Raw genomic sequence first — 23,937 nt, forward strand, 5'->3', positions numbered from 1 at the left:
CAGTATAAATTCTAATACCACCATCTATGTAGCAGGTGATGCTTAGAAAGTTAGGTAACCTTTCTGAGCCTCAGTTTCCTCATGATCAGGATGGGAAAGATACATCCTGTTATGAAAACTAGTCATAATATAGATACTACTTTTTTTTGAGTTGGAGTCTTGCTCTGTCACCCAGGCGGGAGTGCAGTGGCACCATCTAGGCTCACTGCAAGCTCTGCCTCCCAGGTTCCCGCCATTCTCCTGCCTCAGCCTCCCAAGTAGCTGGTACTACAGGTGCCCGCCACCATGCCCGGCTAATTTTTTTTGCATTTTTAGTAGAGACGGGGTTTCACTGTGTTAGCCAGGATGGTCTCGATCCCCTGACCTTGTGACCTGTCCACCTCGGCCTCCCAAAGTGATGGGATTACAGGCATGAGCCACCGTGCCCAGTTGGTACTACTTCTTAGTGATGAAAACAAAGTTGGGGGAAAATAACAATCATCTTGGGGGTGTGGGGAACAACTTGCCCAAATTAGATGGCTTCTAAAACTCTGATAAATACTTAAGACTATCAGCTCAATAAAGACTACTAGGATAAGCATAAAGCCAATAACACATTCTGCTGTAATGTATATTCAGAATCATTTGGAGGCTGATGCTTAAGTCAGGGTATAGCCAGACATATGCTCTTAATTACCCATTTGAAAAATCTAGCAAGTTTATAAAATTTTAGAAACTGCTCTTGTTTTCCTTGAAGATTCCAAATATTACAGCAACTTTTCTCCAAATTATCTTGCTTATCACCCAACAACCTATAGGCTGAGACACATGAATTTGTTCACTAATTCTCAAAAGTTTCAATCTTTCCTTTTTCTTAAAATGTGCTTTTACTCTTCAGCTGAATAAAACTTCAAAATAGGAATTTAATGTATTTAAGTATGGAAGATCAAAACCAAAGATTCCAGGCTCTCAATTTTTCCATCAAATTTAAGTTTTCTTAAGAACACTAAATGCAACACAGTATTGTATCAGACTATCAAATTATCAAGAAAATATATTGTATGAATGTTTGGTGGACAAATAAATCACTACTAAAGATATTTAGGAGTTGATACCAGCATTCCTATCCACTATTTGGGTGACGTCAAACAAGTCACGACCTTTACACATCACCTAATGGGAAAAATAAAAACAATTCCAACTTATTTCTAGTATTTTCAAGATCAATGATGAAGCAAAGCACTTTATGAACAAGCTGGTAATCTTCTTTCTTTTAAATTAACTATTTTGTATCTGCATCTTCTGGGCAATGAGAGAACTGATCTTGACTTCATTGGCTATATAGAGCACTCATCTTGTATGTGTGTGGGTGGACATGAAGCGCAGGCACGTGTGTACTGAATGAATACCATTTAATAACAGCACTAGTTGATACTAAGTGAAAGATTTACTTTCTGATATTTCATTGCATATTAGAAAGGCTTAAGAAACAGTGTATTTTGAGTACACTGTACTGTTAAGTACAGTTATCTTCAAAACTGTAATATCATAAGACTATTCAGGAATCTGTAAAAGAAATCAGATAATCAGATTCATATGACAGAGTCCTATCTACACAGTACTGCTGTAGAGGGAGATACTAATGTTCTTTCTGCATTATCATCTACAACAGCAAAAGAAGGAATTTTCACAATTAACTGTGTTAGTAGCAGCTTATCACATCAATGGTCACCTTTTTATTAAGGTAAAAACAAGGAAATTTTAGGGCTCAGTTGCTATAATAGGTGGAACACAAACTCCATTTTAACTTGTGGCAAGCTTTTTAAATTTAAAATTATTGTGTTAAACACTATAGGAACTGGCAGAAATCCTATTTTAGAATTTCACTGGCAAACTGTTGTAATCTGTTCTAAATTTTTCACTATAAGCAATCAGATTATAAACTTTCATTTACTCAAAAGGAAAATATGCAAGATAGAACATAACATCTTCAAAATTGTACCTGTTGTTTCTGGTATGCGGTGTTAGGATTTATTTTGGACTCTAAAAGTAGAGAACCTAGGAAATAGAAAAAGACATTCCATTATGTTACTATAAAACAGCAAAATTATATTCCCTTACATACATACGTATTTCCTTAAATTTTTTTTTTTTGTTTTTGAGATAAGCCTTCCCTCTGTCACCCAGACTGGAGTGCAGTAGAGCGATCTCAGCTCACTGCAACCTCCGCCTCCGATGCTCAAGCGATTCTCCTGCCTCACCCTTCCAAGGAGCTGGGATTACAGGTGTGTGCCATCACACCAGGCTAATGTTTTGTATTTTTAATAGAGATGGGGTTTCACCATGTTAGTCAGGCTGGTCTCGAACTCCTGACCTCAGGTGATCCACCAGCCTTGGCCTCCCAAGGTGCTGGCATTACACCTGTGAGCCACTGCGCTTGGCCTCAAAAAATATTTTTTAAATTTTTTTCATTTTTTGTAGAGATAGAGTCTCGCTACGTTGCCTATGCTGGTCTCCAACTCCTGGGCTCAAGTGATCCTCCCACTGCCCCCTCCTCCCAAAGTGCTGGCACTGCAGGTGAAGCCACTGTGCCTGGCCATATTTCCTTTTTTGAAGATTTGATGCACACTCAACTTCAGTTATAGAAAAACTATTATTATTTGAGACGGCGTCTCACTCTGTTGCCTTGGCTGGAGTGCAGTGGCATGATCTCGGCTCACTGCTACCTCCGCCTGCCAGGTTTGATTCTCCTGCCTCAGCCTCCTGAGAAGCTGGGACTACAGGCATGCGCCACCACGCCCAGCTAATTTTTGTATTTTCAGTAGAGACCCGGTTTCACCATGTTGGCCAGGATGGTCTCAATCTCTTGACCTTGTGATCCGCCCACCTCAGCCTCCCAAAGTGCTGGGATTACAGGCGTAAACCATTGCGCCTGGCCTAGAAAAATTATTTTTAAAACAATGTAAGTTTAATTACAGTAACTGGTAACCTAAGAAATGTTTTTCTGAGACAGGGTCTCGGCTCTGTTGCAGTTGTGTAATCTCAGCTCACTGCAACCTCCACCTTCTGGGTAGCTGGGATTACAGGGGCCAGCTACCATGCTTGGTTAATCTGCCGAGTAAGGACTGGGTAACAATAGAAATCTACCAATTTATGGACAGCAGAAGGCAATCAAACAGCACAGTGTGAAGTCAGATGATCTGGGTTAAAATCTCTGATATATTGTATGACTTCCCATACCCCTCTTCTCTTATCAACCAGTTCTAGTTTATACCTGCAAGTACTACCTGAAGACAAACTCTGGCCCAAAAATATTTGAGAAAAAGCAGTTTTCTCTGCAACCATCTCTCATACGGAGCTTTCATTTCTTCTCGTATTACACTTAACAATTGCTTTACCCATTCCAAATAGTGGCTAAATGGCTAAGAGTGCTCTTAACATTTCTAAATTTAGTTTGCTTTTTCATCAAAATTCATTTGTTTTACGATACTGTCCAATATTAATGATTTACTGACCATTCACTACTGTGTGCTCAGAACAGTACCAAATAATACTGAACATAGTAAATTAACCAAGCTCTGATAACTCAATTTGTGTATGTCCTATGCACATAAACAGCTTTCCACTTCACACCAATCCTCCCACTATGTCTAGGACAGGTGACCTAATTAATCCAAAATCTTTTTCTTATCCTTTGAGTACTTAAGGTAACTAAACATTCTCCATATTATTATTTTTTACACCTGTATTCCCTACAAACCCCATTTCTTTGAGTTTTCTTTCTTTACAAAAACTGGTTTTGGCTTAGGAGGCTCAGATAAGCATTCTCACGTTTTAGAGAAAATACTGTTTTAATCTTCTTCCTCTATTTCCAACTTTTGCCAGATTAATCAAAACACATTTTCCAGTGCCCCTTCAATTCTCTTTATGCTCAATTTTCAAGATTTCATCCATAACAAGAAAAAGCAGCAGGTGGCCAGGTATGGTGGCTCATGCCTATAACCTAGCACTTTGGGAAGCTAAGGTGGGAAGATTGCCTGAGGCCAGGAGTTTGAGAACAATTTGGCCAATAAAGCGGAACCTTGCCTCTGCAAAAATAAAATAACAATAAAATAAAATAAAAATAAGAAAAAGTAGGCCGGGCTCGGTGGCTCACGCCTGTAATCCCAGCATTTTGAAAGGCTGAGGTGGGCAGATCACTTGAGGTCACGAGTTTGAGAACAGCCTGGCCAACATGGTTAAATACCATCCATACTAAAAGTACAAAAATTAGCCAGGCATGGTTGCAGTGAGCTGAGATTGCATCACTGCAATCCATCCTGGTCAACAGAGACTCTGCCTCAAAAAAAAAAAAAAAAAAAAAAAAAAAAATTAGCTGGATGAGGTGGTGGTGCATGCCTATAGTTCTAGCTACTCAAGAGACAGGCAAGAAGATTGCCTGAGCCCAGGATCTCAAGACTACAGTGAGCCATGATTGTATCACTACACTCTAGACTGGGTGATAAGAGATCCTGTCTCAAAAAACAAAGGGAAGGTGCAGTGGCTCATGCCTGTAATCCTAGCACTTTGAGAGGCCAAGATGGGAGGATTGCTTGAGGCTAGCCTGGTCTCAACAGTGAGACCCCATCCTATATATTTTTAATATAAAATTTAAAAAAAAGTATAAACATCTCCAACTATCTTTGTAGTCTTTCATTATTTTAATTACTAGAATAAAAATGGCATTCTATTATTCTCCATGGAAATAATAAAGTATACACAGTACATTATGGATCAATATTACTTTTTTTTTTTTGAGACGAAGTTTCACTCTTGTTACCCAGGCTGGAGTGCAATGGTGCGATCCCGGCTCACCACAACTTCTGCCTCCTGGGTTCAAGCGATTGTCCTGCCTCAGCCTCCTGAGTAGCTGGGATTACAGGCAAGTGCCACCATGCCCGGCTAATTTTGTATTTTTAGTAGAGACAGGGTTTCTCCATATTGGTCAGGCTGGTCTTGAACTCCCGACCTCAGATGATCCGCCCGCCTTGGCGGGCAGGTGGGTCACTTGAGGTCAGGAGTTCGAGACCAGCCTGGCCAACATGGTGAAACCCCGTCTCTACTAAAGACACACAAAAAATTAGCTGGGCATGGTTGTGCAAGTATTTAAACCCAGCTACTCGGGAGGCTGAGGCAGGAGAATCACTTTAACCTCAGAGGCGGAGGTTGCAGTGAGCTGGGATTACACCACTGCACTCCAGCCTGGGCGACAGAGACTCTGCCTCAAATGAAAACAAAAACCAAAACCACAAATGAGATACCATTAAGTACCCACTAGAATGTCTACGATCAAAGACAAGACAATAACAAGTGGTGACAAGGCTGTAGAGAAATGGGAAGCTTCATACATCGCTTCTGGGAATATAAAATGAGGCATCGATTTTGGAAAAGTTTGACAGTTCCTCAAAAAGTTAAGCAGAGTTACCTTGCAATTTCCCTCCTCGGTATATATGCAAGATAAATGAATACATGCCCAGACAAAAACATGTACATTTATATTCACAGCAAGGTTATTTACAACAACAAAAATGAACAGATAAATTCAATGTGGCACATACTCAGCTACACAGAGTAATGAAAACCTAACACATTACAATATGTATAAACCTTGAAAACATATGAAATTAAAGAAGCCCATCACAAAATACCACATGTCCAGACAGGTAAAGTTACATATATATATATATACACACACACATATATATATACACACACACATATATACACACACACACATATATATAACGGAGTCTCACTCTGTCGCCCAGGCTGGAGTGCAGTGGTGTGATCTGAGCTCACTGCAGCCTCTGCCTCCCGGGTTCAAGCAATTCTCCTGCCTCAGCCACCTGAATAGCTGGGACTACAGGCATGGACCACCACGCCCGACTAATTTTTGTATTTTTAGTAGAGACTGGGTTTTACCATGTTGGCCAGGCTGGTCTCAAACTTCTGACCTCAAGTGATATGCCTGCCTCGGCCTCCCAAAGTGCTGGGATTACAGGCGTGAGCCACCGTTCCCAGTCCAGACAGGTAAATTTAGGGATGGAAAACAGATTAGTGGTTGTTTAGAGCTGGGAGGAAGTGAAAGTGGGTAGTGATTGCTAATGGGCACATGATTTTTTTCAGAGGACACAAAATGTTCTAAAATTAGATTGTGGTGATGGTTGCAAACCTGTGATTATATTAAAAAACAATGAATTGTATACTTTGAATGGGTGATTTGTATAGTATACAAATGCTGTTTTAAAAAACCAAAAAAACAGGTAATGTGCAGCCTAGGCAATATAGTGAGAACTTGTCTCTACAAAAAAATTTTAAAAATTAGCCAAGTGTGGCAGCGCACGCCTTTAATCCCAGCTGCTCAGGAGGCAGAGGTAGGGGGACTGCTTAAACCTAGGAAATGCAGGTTGCAGTGAGCTGAGATTATGCCACTGAACTCCAGCCTAGGCAACAGAGCAAGACCCAGTCTCAAAAAAACCAAAACAAAACAAAACAAACACACACAAAAAGGTAAACTATAAAGTATAAATATTCATACAATGGATACTACGAACAATGTGGCAAAATTAACCTATCATTAGGCTAGCAGTTTTCTCTGGGTAGGATCGTGACCGGGGAGGAACATGAAGCAGACTTCTAGAGTACTGGTTATGTTGTTTCTTCAATGGTGTACTGGTTATTTTTTGAAAATTCATCAAACTGAATACTTATGATTTGTGTACCTTTTTGATGGATTATACTGCAATTCAAAAGATTTTTCTAAGTTTAAGAAGTCAAAAACACATAGCACAGGGGATTGAGGTTGTTATTCAAGTTGTGCTTTCAAGAAACACACGCCTGACTTTTACAGTCACTAAAACAAAAAACATGGCAGCGCGGTGGTATGACATTGTCAGTCACCTAATACCTAATAGCAATTATTTCTCAAGTACCAGTCTCTTTTATATTTTCTTCAAAACTCTCTTAGTAGTGTTTACAGGATCAGGATAATTAGAAAGGGGAGGGGAAGATTTGATGTATTCCCTTCCAAAGTTCTGGCTAAAACAAGGACACACTAGAAGTTTCCGGGGTTGGGAAATGTTTTTCTGGACCATTCAGGATATTAGAGGAAAGTATCCCCTGAAACTCTCTTTTCAATCATATCACATGGTTTTGGTCTAGGAAGTCCAGCTCTGATTCCCAGTACCATATTCCCAAAGAGATAAGTAGGCTGTAGATGCTAGAACATGGGAAACAGTCTTTTAACTTGAGGGCTCAGTAAGACAATAAATAAAAGACACAATACTGTATTTACTCCTAGTCTATCAGGTTTCCCTCCATCATCTAATAGGTTTTATTGAGCCAAGTTATACACTACACCAATCAACTATAAAATAAAAGATCCAGTTCAGTGTTAATATCAATTAACACAATCCTTCCCCCCAACAACTTTGTTTGTATTTTGTTGCTATAGCTACAGTATTAGGCACAGTAATTCTATCCTACTAATGTATGGGTATGCATGGGGTATAGAGTTCAACTTTAGGAGAGGGATTTATTAAATAACATGGTAGCAGCGATGACAGGGGAGAAATGATGATCCTTAGCAGAAGATCTCAGCAACATTAAGGGGAGGCAGAGAAGGTTCTAAGAACAACACGTTTCTGGTAACAGTTACGTCTAGTGGAACTCAGTAACTGAAGCACACACTCAAGACAGACCCTATTCACCCCAACTCATTTGAGAAACACATCTATCCTGTCTCCAGTGAAACAGATTCCCTTATCTCCCAAGAGGAATCTTTTACTTACACACACACACACACACACAAATACCTTTTCCCACACATCTGAGAAAGACATTGTAACAAAGACCAAGGAAAGGAAATCCTACACTCCAATTCAAGAAAACTCCAATACTGAGACTTGAGAAAGATCTCCCCACTTCCAACCTGAACTATGAGAAAGGCAATACAGAGAAAAAAGAAAATCAGGAGTGCTCAAGCCGAGCGGAATGCATCAGTATTTCTAATTACATCTGTCACTGTGGAAGCTATCATTCCTAACAAATTCTCATGTCTACTAATTGATATATGCACTTGGACTTTCTCAAAAACCTAAGTCCTAAATACTCACTTAGCAGTACAAAGACTGAAAATTGAATCATCTTCACCTATCCAACTTTTAAACACATACTACTCTTTGGGCCAACCATTCTTCTTCTAGGAAATTACCCTACACCCTCGGGTAAGTGCCAAGGTATATGGATAAAGATTTCATTAGCAGAGTCTGTAATGGCAACACACTAAAAACAATCTATACCAACCATTCTCAAAATGTGATTTGGGGACACTATGGGGCCTGCAAAGTCAAAATTATTTTCAAAATGATATAAGGTTATACGCCTTTTCCACCATTAATTCTCTGAGTCTACACTGATACTGCCAAAGATTCAATGCAGAAGCAGATGAGAATCTTCCTGGTTTTTTAAAAATTAGGCCAGATGCTGCAATTCGTAAAAACAGGCCAGGCATGGTGGCTCACACCTGTAATCCCAGCACTTCAGGAGGCCGAGGCAGGCGAATCACTTGAGGTCAGGAATTCGAGATAAGCCTGGCCAACATGGTGAAACCCCGTCTCTACTAAAAATACAAAAATTAGCCAGGTGTGGTGGCCCATGTCTGTAATTCCAGCTACTTGGGAGGCTGAAGCAGGAGAACTGCTTGAACCCGGGAGGCAGAGGTTGCAGTGAGCCGAGATTGTGCCACTGCACAGTGAGACTGTGTCTCAAAAAAAAAAAAAAAAAAAGATACTCTTCTCATTAAACTCTTATTTTAGAAAAGTTATTTTTTCCTTAATGTTATTTTGTTAACATGCTATGTTAAAATATCATTTTTAAACATTATTTTTATTTTAAACTTTAAACATTTTTTTTTTTTTTTTTTTTGAGACGGAGTCTCGCTCTGTCACCCAGGCTGGAGTGCTGTGGCCGGATCTCAGCTCACTGCAAGCTCCGCCTCCCGGGTTCACGCCATTCTCCTGTCTCAGCCTCCCGGGTAGCTGGGACTACAGGCGCCGCCACGTCGCCCGGCTAGTTTTTTGTAGTTTTTAGTAGAGACGGGGTTTCACCGTGTTAGCCAGGATGGTCTCGATCTCCTGACCTCGTGATCCGCCCGTCTCGGCCTCCCAAAGTGCTGGGATTACAGGCTTGAGCCACCGCGCCCGGTCTAAACATTATTTTTAAGTGATTTTTTTCCAAAAGTCTGTTTTAATTTCTAATATGGTAAATATCGATAAAAACAATTCAAATGAACATTTGGGGAATCCTCAATTTAACAGTATAAAGGGATCTAGCTGGGTGTGGTGGCAAAGGCCAATGACCCCAGGTACTTGGGAGTCTGCTACGGGAGGGTCACTTAAGCCCGGCTAATTTTTGTATTTTTTTTTTTAGTAGAGACGGAGTTTCACCATGTTGGCCAGGATGGTCTCGATCTCTTGACCTCATCCACCCACCTTGGCCTCCCAAAGTGCTGGGATTACAGGTATGAGCCACCACCTCCAGCTGAGACCTCCATCTCTCCAAAAAAAAAAAAAAATTGCCAGGCATGGTGGTGCAGGCCCGTAGTTCCCATTGCATGGGAAGATTGCTTGAGGTCAGTAGGTTGAGGCTGCAGTGAGCTCTGACCACACCACTGCACTTCAGCCTGGGTGACAGAGTAAGACCCTGCCTGAAAAAAACAAAATAAAAAATAAAAATGAAAACAAAACAAATAAAAAAAGAGTCTAAAGGCATCCTGAGAAAAAAAGTTCGAGGAACGCTACACTGTGCCACCAAGAAGATACCGTGTGAATAAGTACAGTGGAATACTATGCTACTTTTAAATGAGATCTATGTATCCTGACATTAACTGACGTCCCAAATATACTGATAAGGTGTTTACAATTAGGAAATGGGAAAACAATGTCAAAAAGAGAAATGCCGCTCAGAACATCACCAAGACAACTGCAGGTAGAAACTGACCAATAGTAAGAAAAAATATAATGAAGGCTGAGGCAGGAGGATCACGAGGTCAGGAGTTCAAGATTATCCTGGCCAACATGGTGAAACCCCATCTTTACTAAAAATACAAAAATTATCTGGGCACAGTGGCGTGTGCCTGTAATCCCAGCTACTCGGGAGGCTGAGGCAGGAGAATCGCTTGAACCCGGGAGTGAGCCGAGTTTGCACCACTGCACTCCAACCTGGGTGACAGAAGTTGCAGTGAGCCGAGATTGCACCACTGCACTCCAACCTGGGTGACACTCCCTGCTTCACATCTTGGTTCCTCCTCTAAAATGAAATGTGAGGGCCTTTCTTGTAGGGTGTTGCCAACCCCCACCAAAACACAACACAACACTACACTCTGGGGATTAGAGGTAATGATGGCTGGTAGTACAGAGTAAGGTATCCTTCTAACAAAGTCTACATTAGAGAGAACTCAGCAAATATTTTTAAAAGGAAAGATTTTGCATAAAAATTATAGATTTCTTGCTGGGTGCAAGTTAATACAGCAAGATTTATAGTTAAAAAAAAAAAAAATACCTACCTCACAGGGCTGCCACGAGCATTAACTGAAATTTTTTATTAAAGTGCCTGTCCCAATATATAATACATAACCAGCACTCAATACTTTTTTTTTGTTTTTGAGACGGAGTTTCACTCTTGTCACCCAGGCTGGAGTGCAGTGGCATGATCTCAGCTCACTGCTAACTACGCCTCACAGGTTCAAGCAATTCTCCTGACTCAGCCTCCAGAGTAGCTGGGACTACAGGTGTGCACCACCACACCAGGCTAATTTTTCTATTTTTAGTAGAGACGGGGTTTCACCATATTGGCCAAGATGTTCTCGATCTCCTGACCTCGTGATCCACCTGTCTTGGCCTCCCAAAGTGCTTGGGATTACAGGCGTGAGCCACCGCACCCGGGCTCAATATTTGTATTTTTAGGGCACCATCATACAATCTTCACTGGTAACGCTGTACTGTTGTACAGCAGGAAAACGAGTATTAATAATGACCCATAAACACATTATGAATAAGAGGTTAACCAATATATTCATTTACTGTTTAAGAAAAAAATTCTAGTACACATTTAGTCAACATTCCATAAAAAAATTACTGACTTTTAAAACTTATGGTAGGTCAGGCATGGTGGCTCATTACTGTAATCCCAGCACTTTGGAAAGCTGAGGTGGGTGATCACTCGAGGCCAAGAATTGGAGACCAACTCAAGACCAGCCTGGGCAACATGGCAAACCCTGTCTCTACAAAAAATGCAAAAATTAGCCGGGCATGGTGGTAAGTGCCTGTAGTACCAGCTACTTGGGAAGCTGAGGCAGGAGGACTGCTTGAACCCAGAATATTGATGCTGCAATGAGCTATGATCGCGCCACTGCACTCCAGCCTCGGTGAAAGACCGAGACCCTGTCTCTAAAATTTAAAAACAAAAAAACCCAAAAACACTTTCTGGTAAACAGTTTTTATTCATCTGGAAAATTCACTTGTTTAGAAGATTTACTTCCTGTCACTGAAGAAATGAGATAGTACAGACAATTCCTGTAATTTTTATGGTTTTATCTTCACTATCAACCAATTAGACTCAGGTAGCAGGAAAGTAATATGGGAGTGTTTGGGTTTGGGTTTAAGTAACTTTGTTTGGTCTTCGCCACAGCCCTGATTTGGATAAATACTGAAGGATTTCAGAATGAACAGCTACACCATTGTCACTCTTAAGTAAGCAGCTCAACCCAACAGCTTCTAGAGTATATTGTCCTCATCAATATTCAAAGCTTAAGGCAGGGACTTATGTACTATGCTTCATTAGGAGAGAGAAAGCACCATCAAAAATGAGTTAATGCCAGGCTGGGCAACATAAGGTGACCCCGTCTCTACAAAAATAGTAGAAAAAAATTAGCCAGGCATGGTGGTGTACACCTGTGGTCCCAGCTACTAGGGATGCTGAGGTAAGAGGCTTACTGGAGCCTGGTGGTTAAGACTGCAGTAAGCCCTGATCACTGCACTCCAGCATGGGCAACAGAGTGAGACCCCACCTCAAAAAAATGAAGTCAGTGGGGTCCAAAATCTTATGTAGGTGGGAGACTAAAGTATGCTTTAAACCTCTAACAGGCATATGCTCCAAGTCCTTTTTTCCTGATTTTTTTGGAAAAAAATTTAAATGCCTCATTACACAATGGCATTTAAAAACTAAAATGGGCCAGGTGTAGTAGCTCACAGCTATAATCCTGGCTACTCAGGAGGGCGAGGCAGGATTGCTTGAGGCCGGAAATTCAAGACTAGTCTGGGCAACACAGTAAGATCCCACCTCCCCTCAAAAAATTTAAAAATAAATCAACTGCGTGTGGTGGCATGTGCCTATAGTCCCAGCTACTTGGGAGGCTAAGGCAGGAGGATCACTTGAGTCTAAGAGTTTGAGGCTCCAGTGAGCTATGATTGTGGCACTGCACTCCAGCCTGGGTGACAGAGCAAGACCTTATCTCTAAATAAACAAACACTTTTCAAAGTTAAATACTTCCCCTTGTACCGAAACTGAGCTCTTCTTGGTAAATATACAGAATGCTTGGCATATTCAAGATTCTATACTACTGACTTAACTTTTCATTTCTCTCACAGCCCTCACCGCCAAAAGCTTTTCCACCCTATGTGTTCTGACCTCCTTTTCTAATTATAGTAGGGGTAGAGGCAGACCCACCTACAACGAACATGGAGTTCTATCAAGTGGCAGAAACAGCACAGAATCCCAGTTTCACCATTCGCTAGCAGTGCTGCCTTGAACAAAAACATTTCTCCATGTCTCATTTTCTTCATGCCTTAAGTATCAGTGAGAATTTAACCTGTTTAACTCTGTAAGATGTGAGTCAGAGAACAGATAAAACTATTTTGAAATGTAAATAATACTTTATAAAATTCAAGGTAAAAACTCAATGTAAGCACACTATTCTGGATGCCTTGGCAAGTAATTCATAATAAAGAGCACAAATATAATTACGGCCAAAGACACTCTTCAGTGTGTGGAGGAATTCCAACTTCCTTACATTTCTTTCTTTTAAAAATTTGTTTTTAGAAATAGGGTCTTACTCTGTCACCCAACCTGGAGTGCAGTAGCACGACCATAGTTCATGGCAGCCTCAAACTCCTGGTCTCAAGCAATTCTCTGGCTTCAGCCTCCTGAGTAGCTGAGACTACAAGTATGTGCCATGTGACTGGCTAATTTTCCAACTTTTTGTGGAGACAGGGTCTTGCTATGTTGCCCAGGCTGGTCTCTAACTTCTGGCCTTGAGCAATCCTCCTCCCCCAGTTTGGCTTCCCAAAGTGCTGGGATTACAGGTGTGGGCCACTGTGCCCAGGGGGCTCTCTCTCTATGTATTTATATATATATACATACATATAAATACACACACACACACACACACACATACATATATTTTTCCTGATACAGGGTCTTTCTTCATCAGTCAGGCTGGAGTACAGTGGCTCAGTCACAGCTCACCGTAGCCTCAACCTCTGGGCTCAAGCAATCCTCTTGCCTCAGCCCCAAGCAGCCAGAACTACAGGTGTTTACCACCACACTTGGCTAATTTTAAAATGTTTATTTTGTAGAGATGGGGGCCTCACTTTGTTCCCCAGTCTTACATTTATCAATTGTAAAACTGGCAGGTGGATGTGGTAAAAATCATAATGCTGAAAAGTAGTACAGTAGGGCAGAGGGAGAGGGGGTATCAGGAAGAATAGCTAATGGATGCTGGGCTTAATACCTAGGTGATAGGTTGACCTGTGCAGCAAACCACCATGGCACACATTTACCTATGTAACAAACCTGCACATGTACCCCGGAATTTAAAATAAAAGTTGAAGAGAGAAAAGCAGTATAATGATTTGATCACAAAGGGAGAGGACAAATAAGGTATGAAATTATTATCCTTACTTCAAGTCAACAGACACGGCATACACTGAAATAATTAAAAATAAAAACAAAATTATCTGAAATGGAAGATGGAACTTTGCAGGTACATGGCTATCATAGAAACTGAGAGAAAATAAGGTAACCTATCTTCATTAAAGAAAAGCACGGGCCAGGTGCGCGGTAATCCTAGTATTTTAGGCAGCCAGGTGGGAAGGATCACTTCAGACCTGGAGTTTGAGACCATGCTGGGCAACACAGTGAGAACCTCTCAAAAAATTCAAAAGCTGGGCCGGGCACAGTGGCTCACGCCTGAGCCCAAGAGTTCAACACTATCCTGGGTGACAAAGACCCACCCCCTCCCATCTCTTACAAAAAAAAAAATTTTTTTTTAAATTACCCAGGCGCAGTGGTGGGCACCTGTAATCCCAGCTAGGCAGGAAGATCAACTGAGCCCAGGAGTTTGAGGTTACAGTGAGCTATGATCCTGCCACTGCACTACAGCATGGGCAACAGAGCTCTTAAAAATAAAAATTAAAAAAAAAAAAAAAAAGGGCAGGGCTTGGTGGCTCACCTGAGGTCAGGAGGAGTTCGAGAGCAGCCTGGCCAACATGGTGAAACCCTATTTCTACTAAAAACATAAAAATTCACCAGGCGTGGTGGCAGGCACCTGTAATTCCAGCTATTCTTAAGGCTGAGGCAGGAGAATCACTTGAACCTGGGAGGCGGAGGTTGCAGTGAGCCGAGATTGTGCCATTGCACTCCAGCCTGGGTGACAAGAGCGAAACTGTCTCAAAAAAAACCAGAAAAAAACAAAAAACAAAAGGGATGTGTTCTTCCAACCAATTTTGCCAGCAGAAACCTGCTGGATAAGGATGCAATCCAAGAAATGGGCCCAGAAGCTTAGTGGGACATCCCTTTTCCTCTAAAGCAAGTTAGGGTGAGTGCCAAGTTTACTCAGTTTTGGAAGGGAAGGGCATACAGTACTTACCTAGACAGATCTGCTCTGTAACATGAAGGCCACAAGTACTTCCATTTAGAAATTCCCTTCTGTGATTTTTAGATGAGCATATAAGCTCCCCTAACAGGAACTGAGCCTACAGTTGAGATAGCATTATCATAGCTTCCCCTTCCACAAAGATAGACCCAATAATGAGAAAATTTTAAAACTACCCAGGCTTTCTATAACCATGCTAAAACTATATATATTACAAAATTCCCAAACACTTTGTCATTACTAAGTAGTGTTTACAGTTTAAAACGAATTGCCTGAATTTGAATCCCAACTCATACCATCTTAATAGATGAATGACTTTGGACATGTTATCATCCTTTCCAAGAGAACTTACTAAAAAAAAAAAGAAATGAGGCCAGGTGTGGTGGCTCATGCCTGTAATCCCAGCACTTTGGGAGGCTGAGGAGGGTGAATCATCTGAGGTCAGGAGTTCAAGACCAGCCTGGCCAACATGGTGAAACCCCATCTCTACTAAAAACACAAAAATTAGCCATGCATGATGGCGGACGCCTGTAATCCCAGGCTTGAGGCTTGAAGCATTGAGAATCCCTTGAACCTGTAAGGTGGAGGTTGCAATGAGCTGAGATCATGCCACTGCACTCCAGCCAGGGTGAGATTCTGTTAAAAAAACAAAAACAAACAAAAAAAACCATCATTTATTTCACAGATATGCAAAAGCCCCTATCACCCTATCTCTAGCACTGACCAGTTTCTCACCAAATTAGCTGACAGACTATTTCTAAGGTAGATGATTAACACATCACAAAAACTTAATTTTATAGAACATAAAATATTGCAAAAGTGTTAAGAATCAAGTATTTGTTTTGTTTTAAAGAAATAATCTGAAAATCAAAAGATTTTTTTTGGGGAAAAGCTACAAGTAATTTAGAAAAAAAAACTTCAACACAACCATGACCAGGTCAAGCCCAAGCACGGAAAAGCGCAATTAATTTTAGGTTTCTATTGGACAAATGACTCAGTTTATGGAAAATCAGAAATACTTTCCACTTTGCTCATGACAATAAAAAGAAAATATCAATCATCCTATGATGGAGAATGGAGCAAGCACACAGTAATGGCTGACCCCAACTAGTAGTTAACACAAAAACATTCATGTAAAGCTTGTAGATAAACTACAATTGAGATTTTTGTTTTTTGTTTTTTGAGAATAAGTCTCACTCTGTTGCTCAGGCTGTAGTGCAGTGGCCCTGATCTCAGTTCACTGCAAGCTCTGCCTCCTGGGTTCACGCCATTTTCCTGCCTCAGCCTCCTGAGCAGCTGCAACTACAGGCGCCCACCACCACACCCGGCTAATTTTTTGTATGTTTTTAGTAGAGATGGGGTTTCACTGTATTAGCCAGGATGGTCTCAATCTCCTGACCTTGTGATCTGCCCGCCTCGGCCTCCCTAAGTGCTGGGATTACAGGCATAAGCCACCGTGCCCAGCCGAAAATATCTTTAGGCTAAAAGTTATTTTCATTTTCTTTAAAATACAACTTCAGGCTAATAGAGCAGCAAATGCAAGCAGACAGTAACATGGGGGTTTAATAGGGCTAACAGCACTAAATCAGAGCACTGTTGTGAGAATTATGTAAGTCAATATAAGTAAATTGCTTAGAGTTTGGCACAGAGAAGGTACTCACTAAATTTTGACTTATTATCCCTACTTAGATATTAGAAGAAATGTTAACCATCAAACTAAAGATTACTGACAATATCTCACAAGTATCCTGGAATTTTTTCTAAGTCCAGGGTGAGTGTGTGTGTGTGCACGTGTGTGTGTATCACAGGGTCTCCCTCTGTCACCCAGTGCAGTGGCATGCTCATAACTCACTGCAGCCTCCACCTCCTGGGCTCAAGTGATCCTCCCACATCAGCCTCCAGAGCAGCTAGGATTACACGCCCCTGACACTGCACAAGCTAACGTTTGTACATTTTGTAGAGATGGGGTTTCGCCATGTTGCTCAGGCTGGTCTCGAACTCCCGAGCCCACGAAATCTGTATGCCTCAGCCTCCCAAAGTGCTGGGATTATAGGCGTGAGCCACCGCACCCAGCCTAAGTCCATTATTTGGATTCAGTTTTCCTTACAGCCTAAACTTACAAGGGCACATCAGTAATTGAGTTAAGCTATCTCCCTGCTAGATAAAAACTAAAGTCATTTTGTTTTAGTCATTTAACTTCCAACCTGCGAAATGGAGGAAGAGAGATTTGTGGCTATTTCCAAACGGTAAAAATATAAATGAAGGTTGGGCGCAGTGGCTCACACCTGTAATCCTAGCACTTTGGGAGGCTGAGGCGGGCAGATCACCCGAGGCAAGGAGTTCGAGATCAGACTGGCCAAAACGGTGAAACCCCATCTCTACTAAAAATACAAAAAAATTAGCCAGGCATAGTGACACATGCCTATAGTCCCAGATACTAAGGAGGCTGAGGTAGGAGAATTGCCTGAACCCAGGAGGTGGAGGTTGCAGTGAGCTGAGATCATGCCATTGCACTCCAGCCTGGGTGACAAGAGCGAAACTCCATCTCAAAAAATATATATATGTATATGTATATGTTATATATATGTACTATATACCGTATGTACTACATATTATATATACAAGTACTATATACTGTATGTACTACATTATACTATATATGTACTATACGCTATATATACTATGTATTATATATACTATATTATACACACATACGGAAAAAAGTTTCTTATATTAACATATAATTATATTAACAGAATTATGCAGAAGAGCATATTTCTGATAGTATGACATTAACCTTTTATGCTTAAAAATATCTTAAGGGATTTTTTTGTATAATGAATCAAATTAAACACATGATGTGAAGGTCATATGTATTATTTTTAATATGGAGTTCAAATAATTGATCTCAAATCTACACATGCTTTCGGCTGGGACGGTGGCTCACGCCCGTAGTCCTAACACTCCGGGAGGACTAGGCGGGTGGATTGCATGACGTCAGGTGTTCCAGATCAGCCTTGGCAACAGGACAAAATCCTGTCTTTATTTTTTTGAAAGTAAAAAATTAAGAAGAAATCTACAGATAAATCTACTAAAAGCCCATACCTTCTAACATACTATGTAAAGTTTTCCAAATGTGTGAAAGATCTGAGTCACATACAAAATTACACTAACACTTGACATTCAAATTGTATTTTAAGAAGCCAATAATAGGCCGGGCGCGGTGGCTCAAGCCTGTAATCCCAGCACTTTGGGAGGCCGAGACGGGCGGATCACGAGGTCAGCAGATCGAGACCATCCTGGCTAACACGGTGAAACCCCGTCTCTACTAAAAATACAAAAACTAGCCGGGCGAGGTGGCTGGCGCCTGTAGTCCCAGCTACTCGGGAGGCTGAGGCAGGAGAATGGCGTGAACCCTGGGAGGTGGTGCTTGCAGTGAGCTGATATCCGGCCACTGCACTCCAGCCTGGGCCGCAGAGCTAGACTCCGTCTCAAAAAAAAAAAAAAAAAAAAAAAAAAAAAAAAAAAAGAAGCCAATAATAACTCAGGCCCAGAAAAATATACCCAACATTCAAAAAATTGTAAATGCCCCCAAAAGGAAATAATTTATCTCCAGATTTAAGTCATTTTGGGTAACCTTATAACCTGTGGGCAATATACTCCAGATTACCACTTTCAATTTAAATAGAACATCAATGTTCCCAGAGTCTTCAACTACAGAAGGGCTAGTCTTGTTGGTTTTCCATGGAATTGGAATTCTGGGTAGAGTCCAACTGAAGAAAATTCCTTGAAATTAGTTTGTAAGAATTCAGACACAGAATCACTACAATCATAATACACTGACCTCGTCAGCAACTGTAAACTATAAACCAATGTACCAAGAGAGGTGGAAGAGAATTTACTTTCACGTTTGGAAGTAACAATGTGACAACAGTTTTACCCCTCTTGAATATTTTAAGTGAAATTCACTGTATATCTCCAAAAACAGTGGCAATCCCTAGAAAGAATAAGTCTTTTAAAATATGAAACACTCAGAAAATGTGGAAAAAAGAAAAAAAGGGAAACATTTTCAAACAACTTAGTCTTTGAACCTTGAGGGTTGTTTCAAAATGTGTGAAGCATAAACACTAGGGAAGATTCGAAAGGTTTTAAAAATTATCTGCCAACTTCTCTGCACCTGTTAACGAAATTATGAACACCCATTTAAGCAATCAAAAAAAAAAACTCATATAAAATTATTCCAAACTTGCAAGATGTTTATATAGCAAGCTACACACAAAATTCTGCATTACTATAAAAAAGACAACCAACACTGGTGAACAAAAATCTCTATCTTCTCAAGGTAAAGCGTTTTCTCTTAGCGTAGAGTTGCCAGATCCAGTGTTGCCAACCTCCAACGGGATCAGAAACATGTAGCAAAAAGATGTTTAAAAAGAAACAGAAAGAAATCACAGCAAAATGTTCTTCAGAGTATGAAAGGTCCAAGAACTTTCTTAGCTCCAAGCAAAGTTTCATGCCTGCTTTACAGATGGGTGAACTAAGGCAGAAGATCAGATTAATCAGTGTCTTTCTCAAGGTCACTCTAGTGCAAAAGAACAGTACACTCCGGACTCCCCATCTCAGGTCCTCGACCTCTCCACACTCCAGGGCGGCACAGCTCAACACGCTTGGCTCTCTTCGTACCCAAAATGCCACCAGGCACTCAGAGAAAGAAAACATTTCAAGCGCTCTCCGGGGAGCTCCCGCAGGACTGGGGTACCTGGGGCCCGCCCTCCCCCGGGGTGGCTGCCGTCCCCAGCCGTCCCTCCGTTCTCGTGGGGCGAGCGCCATGTCCCGCAAGAACCAGGGAGGCGGCCCAGGGCCTGCCAAGGTCCCGCCGCGAAGGGCTTCACTTACCGTCGCTCTCAGCCCTGACAAGCAGGGACATGCCCTTCAGCCGCTCCACGTAGCCAGACGACACATGCCCGGTGCCCCGGTCGTCCCACTGCCGGTCCTCGTTGAGCGTGTACACCTTCACCCGCCGCCGGGTGTCGGTCATCGTGCCGCCCGGGAACCGGGGCGGGGGCCCCGCCAGTAGACGCCCAGGAAAGGGGTCCTGGAGAGGCGCGGGGCGAGGCGTAAGGGCGCCCGCGAGCGGAGGGCTCCCCGGCCTCACTGCCGCCGCTGGGCGCCGCGGGGCCGCGCCGCCGCCTGCATGGCCCGCTCCCGGGACCGAGTTCTGGGCTGCCGCCTTTTCTCGCCTCCGGCTCACCGGCGCTATTGTCCAGGCCCGGCGAGCCCGGCGCCCGGCAGCCCCAAGGGGGCCGCGCAGCGCTTCGTAGCCTCCCGCCCCGCAGCGCTAGGAACTCGGGGCTCCCGTCACTGCCCTGCTCCCGCCTCCGCCATGATCTCCGCGAAGCAGCTTCCCGCGCCGCCGCCGCCTCCTCAGGCCGCTGCCGCCGCCGCCATGTTTTCCTTCCTTATACCTGGCCCTGCCACCGCGGCCAGTGGCTCCCTTCCGCTCCCTGCTTCAAACGTCAGAAGCCGACAGGCGCCTGATCCTTCTGCAAATGCTACCACTGCCCGGGAGACACTGAAGGCCCCCGGCCGTCCGACCGCCCCGGGCTAGTGGGAGTCGGTTTCCCTCCGCCGCCGCCTCTTCCGTCTTCCTCACACAGCCAAAACCGCCGCCATCTTGGTTCGCCCCTCAAAAGCGGCGCGCGGGGCCACCCAGGGAGCAGCTGCAGGGGCGGCTCGTAGCCCCACCATTTAAAGAGACAGCAGCGAGACCGGGAACCTTACTGCGGTGGAGGCTTCCGACGGAGGCGGGAGGCGGGCGCGGAGTTGCCGAGGTGGCGGGAGCGCAGGGAGCGGAGGAGGCGGGACGCTGACTGCGCCGGTGACAGCCCGAGGCTCCCTCGCGCCTCCCTGCACGCACCGTCGTGCGAGCGCGGGGCGGTGTGTGCGTCCGTCGCGCCCTGTGTTCGTCATCAGCCCCGCTCCAGGATGCGCGAGGGGCGTGGATCCGTCTGCGGCCTCTGCGCGCGGGCCCCGGTGTCTCGGCCTCGGGTCCGCCTGCCGCCGCCTTCCCTTGTTCCTTCCCTTATCCCTGCCCCTGGCCTGCGGACGCCGGGCGGCGTGGGCCTGGGCCCCTACCCGCTTCCGAGAGCGTTTTCCCGGGGCCGCCTTTGCGGCTGAGTCGGGCGCTCGGGACCCACCCGGCCCCTTGCGGACTTGAAGGAATGAAATGGAAACGCTTCCGGGGAAGGTCGCGGGTGTGGGCGGCTCGATTGGCGCAGCCTTGGGAGCCGCCATGGGTCGCGGACTGGCGTGGCCAGTGTGGAAACTTGGGACTGTTTGCGTTTTCTGGGCGTTGGACCGAGTCCGAAGTGACAATTCTAAAACTTCACCTTACAGCCTAGGCAGGCCCCAAGTGCTCCATTTCTTCATCCCTATCAGAACTGTCTGCAAGCCTTGTCGGAAAAGGAACTTAAGGCGCTCACAAAAACAAACGCGACACTGCATAATCGGGAGGGGTTATTCTCAGCATTAGGTAGTCCTGTGCTTTGAAGACCTACTTGATGTCAAGTATTGCTAATCTTCACAGAGGAATAACATTCTCTTTCCTATCATGCAGCTCATACGCCACTATTTTGGTGGCTTTTACCATTTGCCAGGCCTGGTAGGTCGGGCTTGTCCGCTAGGAATATAATGCGAGCCACACACGTAACTTTGAACTTTGCCGTAGCCACAAAAAGCACTGATGAAATTAGTGTTAATGTTTCAGTGCGGTATTTTCAACATGTTATTTCAATAATCAAATTGTTAAAGATACACGTTCCTTATTAACCGTACGATGTCTTTAAAATGTGATATATTTTGTCCTTCCAGCAAGTCTCTGTTGCGACACTAAATTTTCATCAGAAATATCTGTGTTTAGATTTTATTGAAAAAAAATTGTTTTTGAGACGGTCTCTCTGTCACCCACCCTAGAGTGCAGTGGCTCAGTCTCGGCTCACTGCCGCTTCAACCTCCTGGGCTCAAGCGATTCTCCCACCTCAGCCTCCCAAGTAGCTGGGACCAGAGGTGCGTACCACCACTCCCAGTTAATTAATAAAGTTTTTTTTTTTTTTTTTTTTTTTTTTCCGGTAGAGGCGGGTTTCACTGTCGCCCGGGCTGGTAGAGTGTATTAAATTTACAGTTGAGAATGTAGATTCACATATTCTGTTATTCCAATCATAGTTAAGTTTTCCAAAAGCTGAATCAAGTATCAATTTTTAAATTTAGCTGGGCGCGGTCGCTCACGAGGTCAGGAATTCAAGACCAGCCTGGCCGACATAGTGAAACCCCATCTGTACAAAAAAATACTAATTAGCGGGTCATGGTGGTGCGTGCCTGTAGTCCCAGCTACTTAGGACGCTGAGGCAGGAGGATCTCTTGAACCCGGGAGGCAGAGGTTGCAGTAAGCTGAGATTGTGCCACTGCACTCCAGCCTGGGCAACAGAGTGAGACTCTGTCTCAAAAAATAAAATAATTTAAATTTAAAAATTAAGTAAAAAAATTCAGCTTGTGAGTCGCACTAGCCAGAATTTGAAGGCCCGGTAGCCACATGTGTCTAGTGGCTACAGTTTTGGAAGATTGGAGTGCTTGACATTGCCAGGATCTTTTAAATCCTGTGCAGAATCTTTTAAATCTGCAATGTGGCCGGCCGCGGTGGCTCACACCTGTAATCCCAGCACCTTGGGAGGCCAAGGCAGGCGGATTGCTTGAGGCCAGGCGTTCGAGACCAGCTTGGCCAACATAGCAAAACCCTGTCTCTACTAAAAATACAAAAATTAGCCAGGCATGGTCCCAGCTCCTTGACTCTGGAGAGGTATAAGAATTGCTTGAACCTGGGGAGGCGGAGAGTGCAGTGAGCCGAGATTGTGCCGCTGCACTCTAGCCTGGGTGTCAGAGCAAGACTCTGTCTTTACAAAAAAGAAAAGAAAAAAATAAACCTGTAAAGTATTGGTGTTACTATACCCATCTATTAGGAAGGAAGCTAATAGCATGAACAGGGCTGAGGTGTTTCTAGGATACAGGACTTTCAGTTTTAAAATCCTTTAGAAGTTGGGACCTTCCTCCCCAACAACTTAAAATATAAAGATATAAACAGGGTGTGGTGACTCACAGTTGTAATCGCAGCACTTTGGGAATCCGAGGCCGGCGGATAACGAGGTCAGGAGTTCGAGACTAGCTTGGCCAACATGGTGAAAACCCCGTCTCTACTAAACACAAAAATTAGCAGGGCGCAGTAGCACGAGCCTGTAATGCCAGCTACTCAGGAGGTTGAGGCAGAAGAATTGCTTGAACCCGGGAGGCAGAGGTTGTGGTGAGCCAAGATCACGCCATTGCACTCCAGCCTGGGCAACAAGAGTGAAACTCTGTCTCAAAAAAAAAAAAAAAAAGATATAAACAAGTGCTTGAAAGACCAGTCGGAAACTCACTGTTCACAAACAAAACGGGAAAATTATGAAAACAAAGCAATAAAGCAATCGCTTTTTCTTAAAAAAAAAAAAAAAACGGGCAACAATTTGTTTGTTTGTTTATTTATTTATTTTGAGAGAGAATCTCCCTCTGTCGCCCAGGCTGGAGTACAGTGGCACGATCTTGGCTCACTGCAACCTCCGCCTCCCAGGTTCAAGTGGTTCTACTGCCTCAGACTCCCAAGTAGCTGGGATTACAGGCGCCTGCCACCACGCCCAGCTAATTTTTGTATTTTTGGTGGAGACAGGGTTTCACCATGTTGGCCAGGCTGGTCTCGAACTCCTGACCTCAAGTGATCCATCCGCCTCAGCCTCCCAAAGTGCAGGGATTACAGGGGTGAGCCACCACGCCTGGCCAACGATTTCACGTATTAGGGCATGAGAGCAGTTTTGTCAATTTTTGATGCAATTATGACATTGGTAAATTTATCCGTATGCTAATACTTATTTGATCCCCAAACCAAACATGAAATACTTTGTAGA

General features: G+C 43.4%; 1 protein-coding gene across 2 annotated transcripts in view; it reads right to left on the bottom strand.

Moving 5' to 3' along the window:
* Window positions 1-20,817, bottom strand: part of PPP4R3A (protein phosphatase 4 regulatory subunit 3A) — a 51,804-nt gene extending 30,987 nt beyond the window's left edge. Inside the window, exons 1-2 of one of the 2 annotated variants that reach the window (XM_010358598.2) lie at window positions 19,847-20,817; window positions 1,982-2,037 (exon numbers count right to left, since the gene is read on the bottom strand). In XM_010358598.2, coding sequence (XP_010356900.1) covers window positions 1,982-2,037; window positions 19,847-19,988 — 198 coding nt within the window. In that variant the 5' untranslated portion in view covers window positions 19,989-20,817. The remainder of the gene's footprint in view (window positions 1-1,981; window positions 2,038-19,846) is intronic. The other variant, XM_010358597.2, reaches the window with a different exon arrangement.
* Window positions 20,818-23,937: the final 3,120 nt, after the last annotated feature.

Source organism: Rhinopithecus roxellana, chromosome 5, assembly GCF_007565055.1.
Source record: "Rhinopithecus roxellana isolate Shanxi Qingling chromosome 5, ASM756505v1, whole genome shotgun sequence".
Taxonomy (NCBI): domain Eukaryota; kingdom Metazoa; phylum Chordata; class Mammalia; order Primates; family Cercopithecidae; genus Rhinopithecus; species Rhinopithecus roxellana.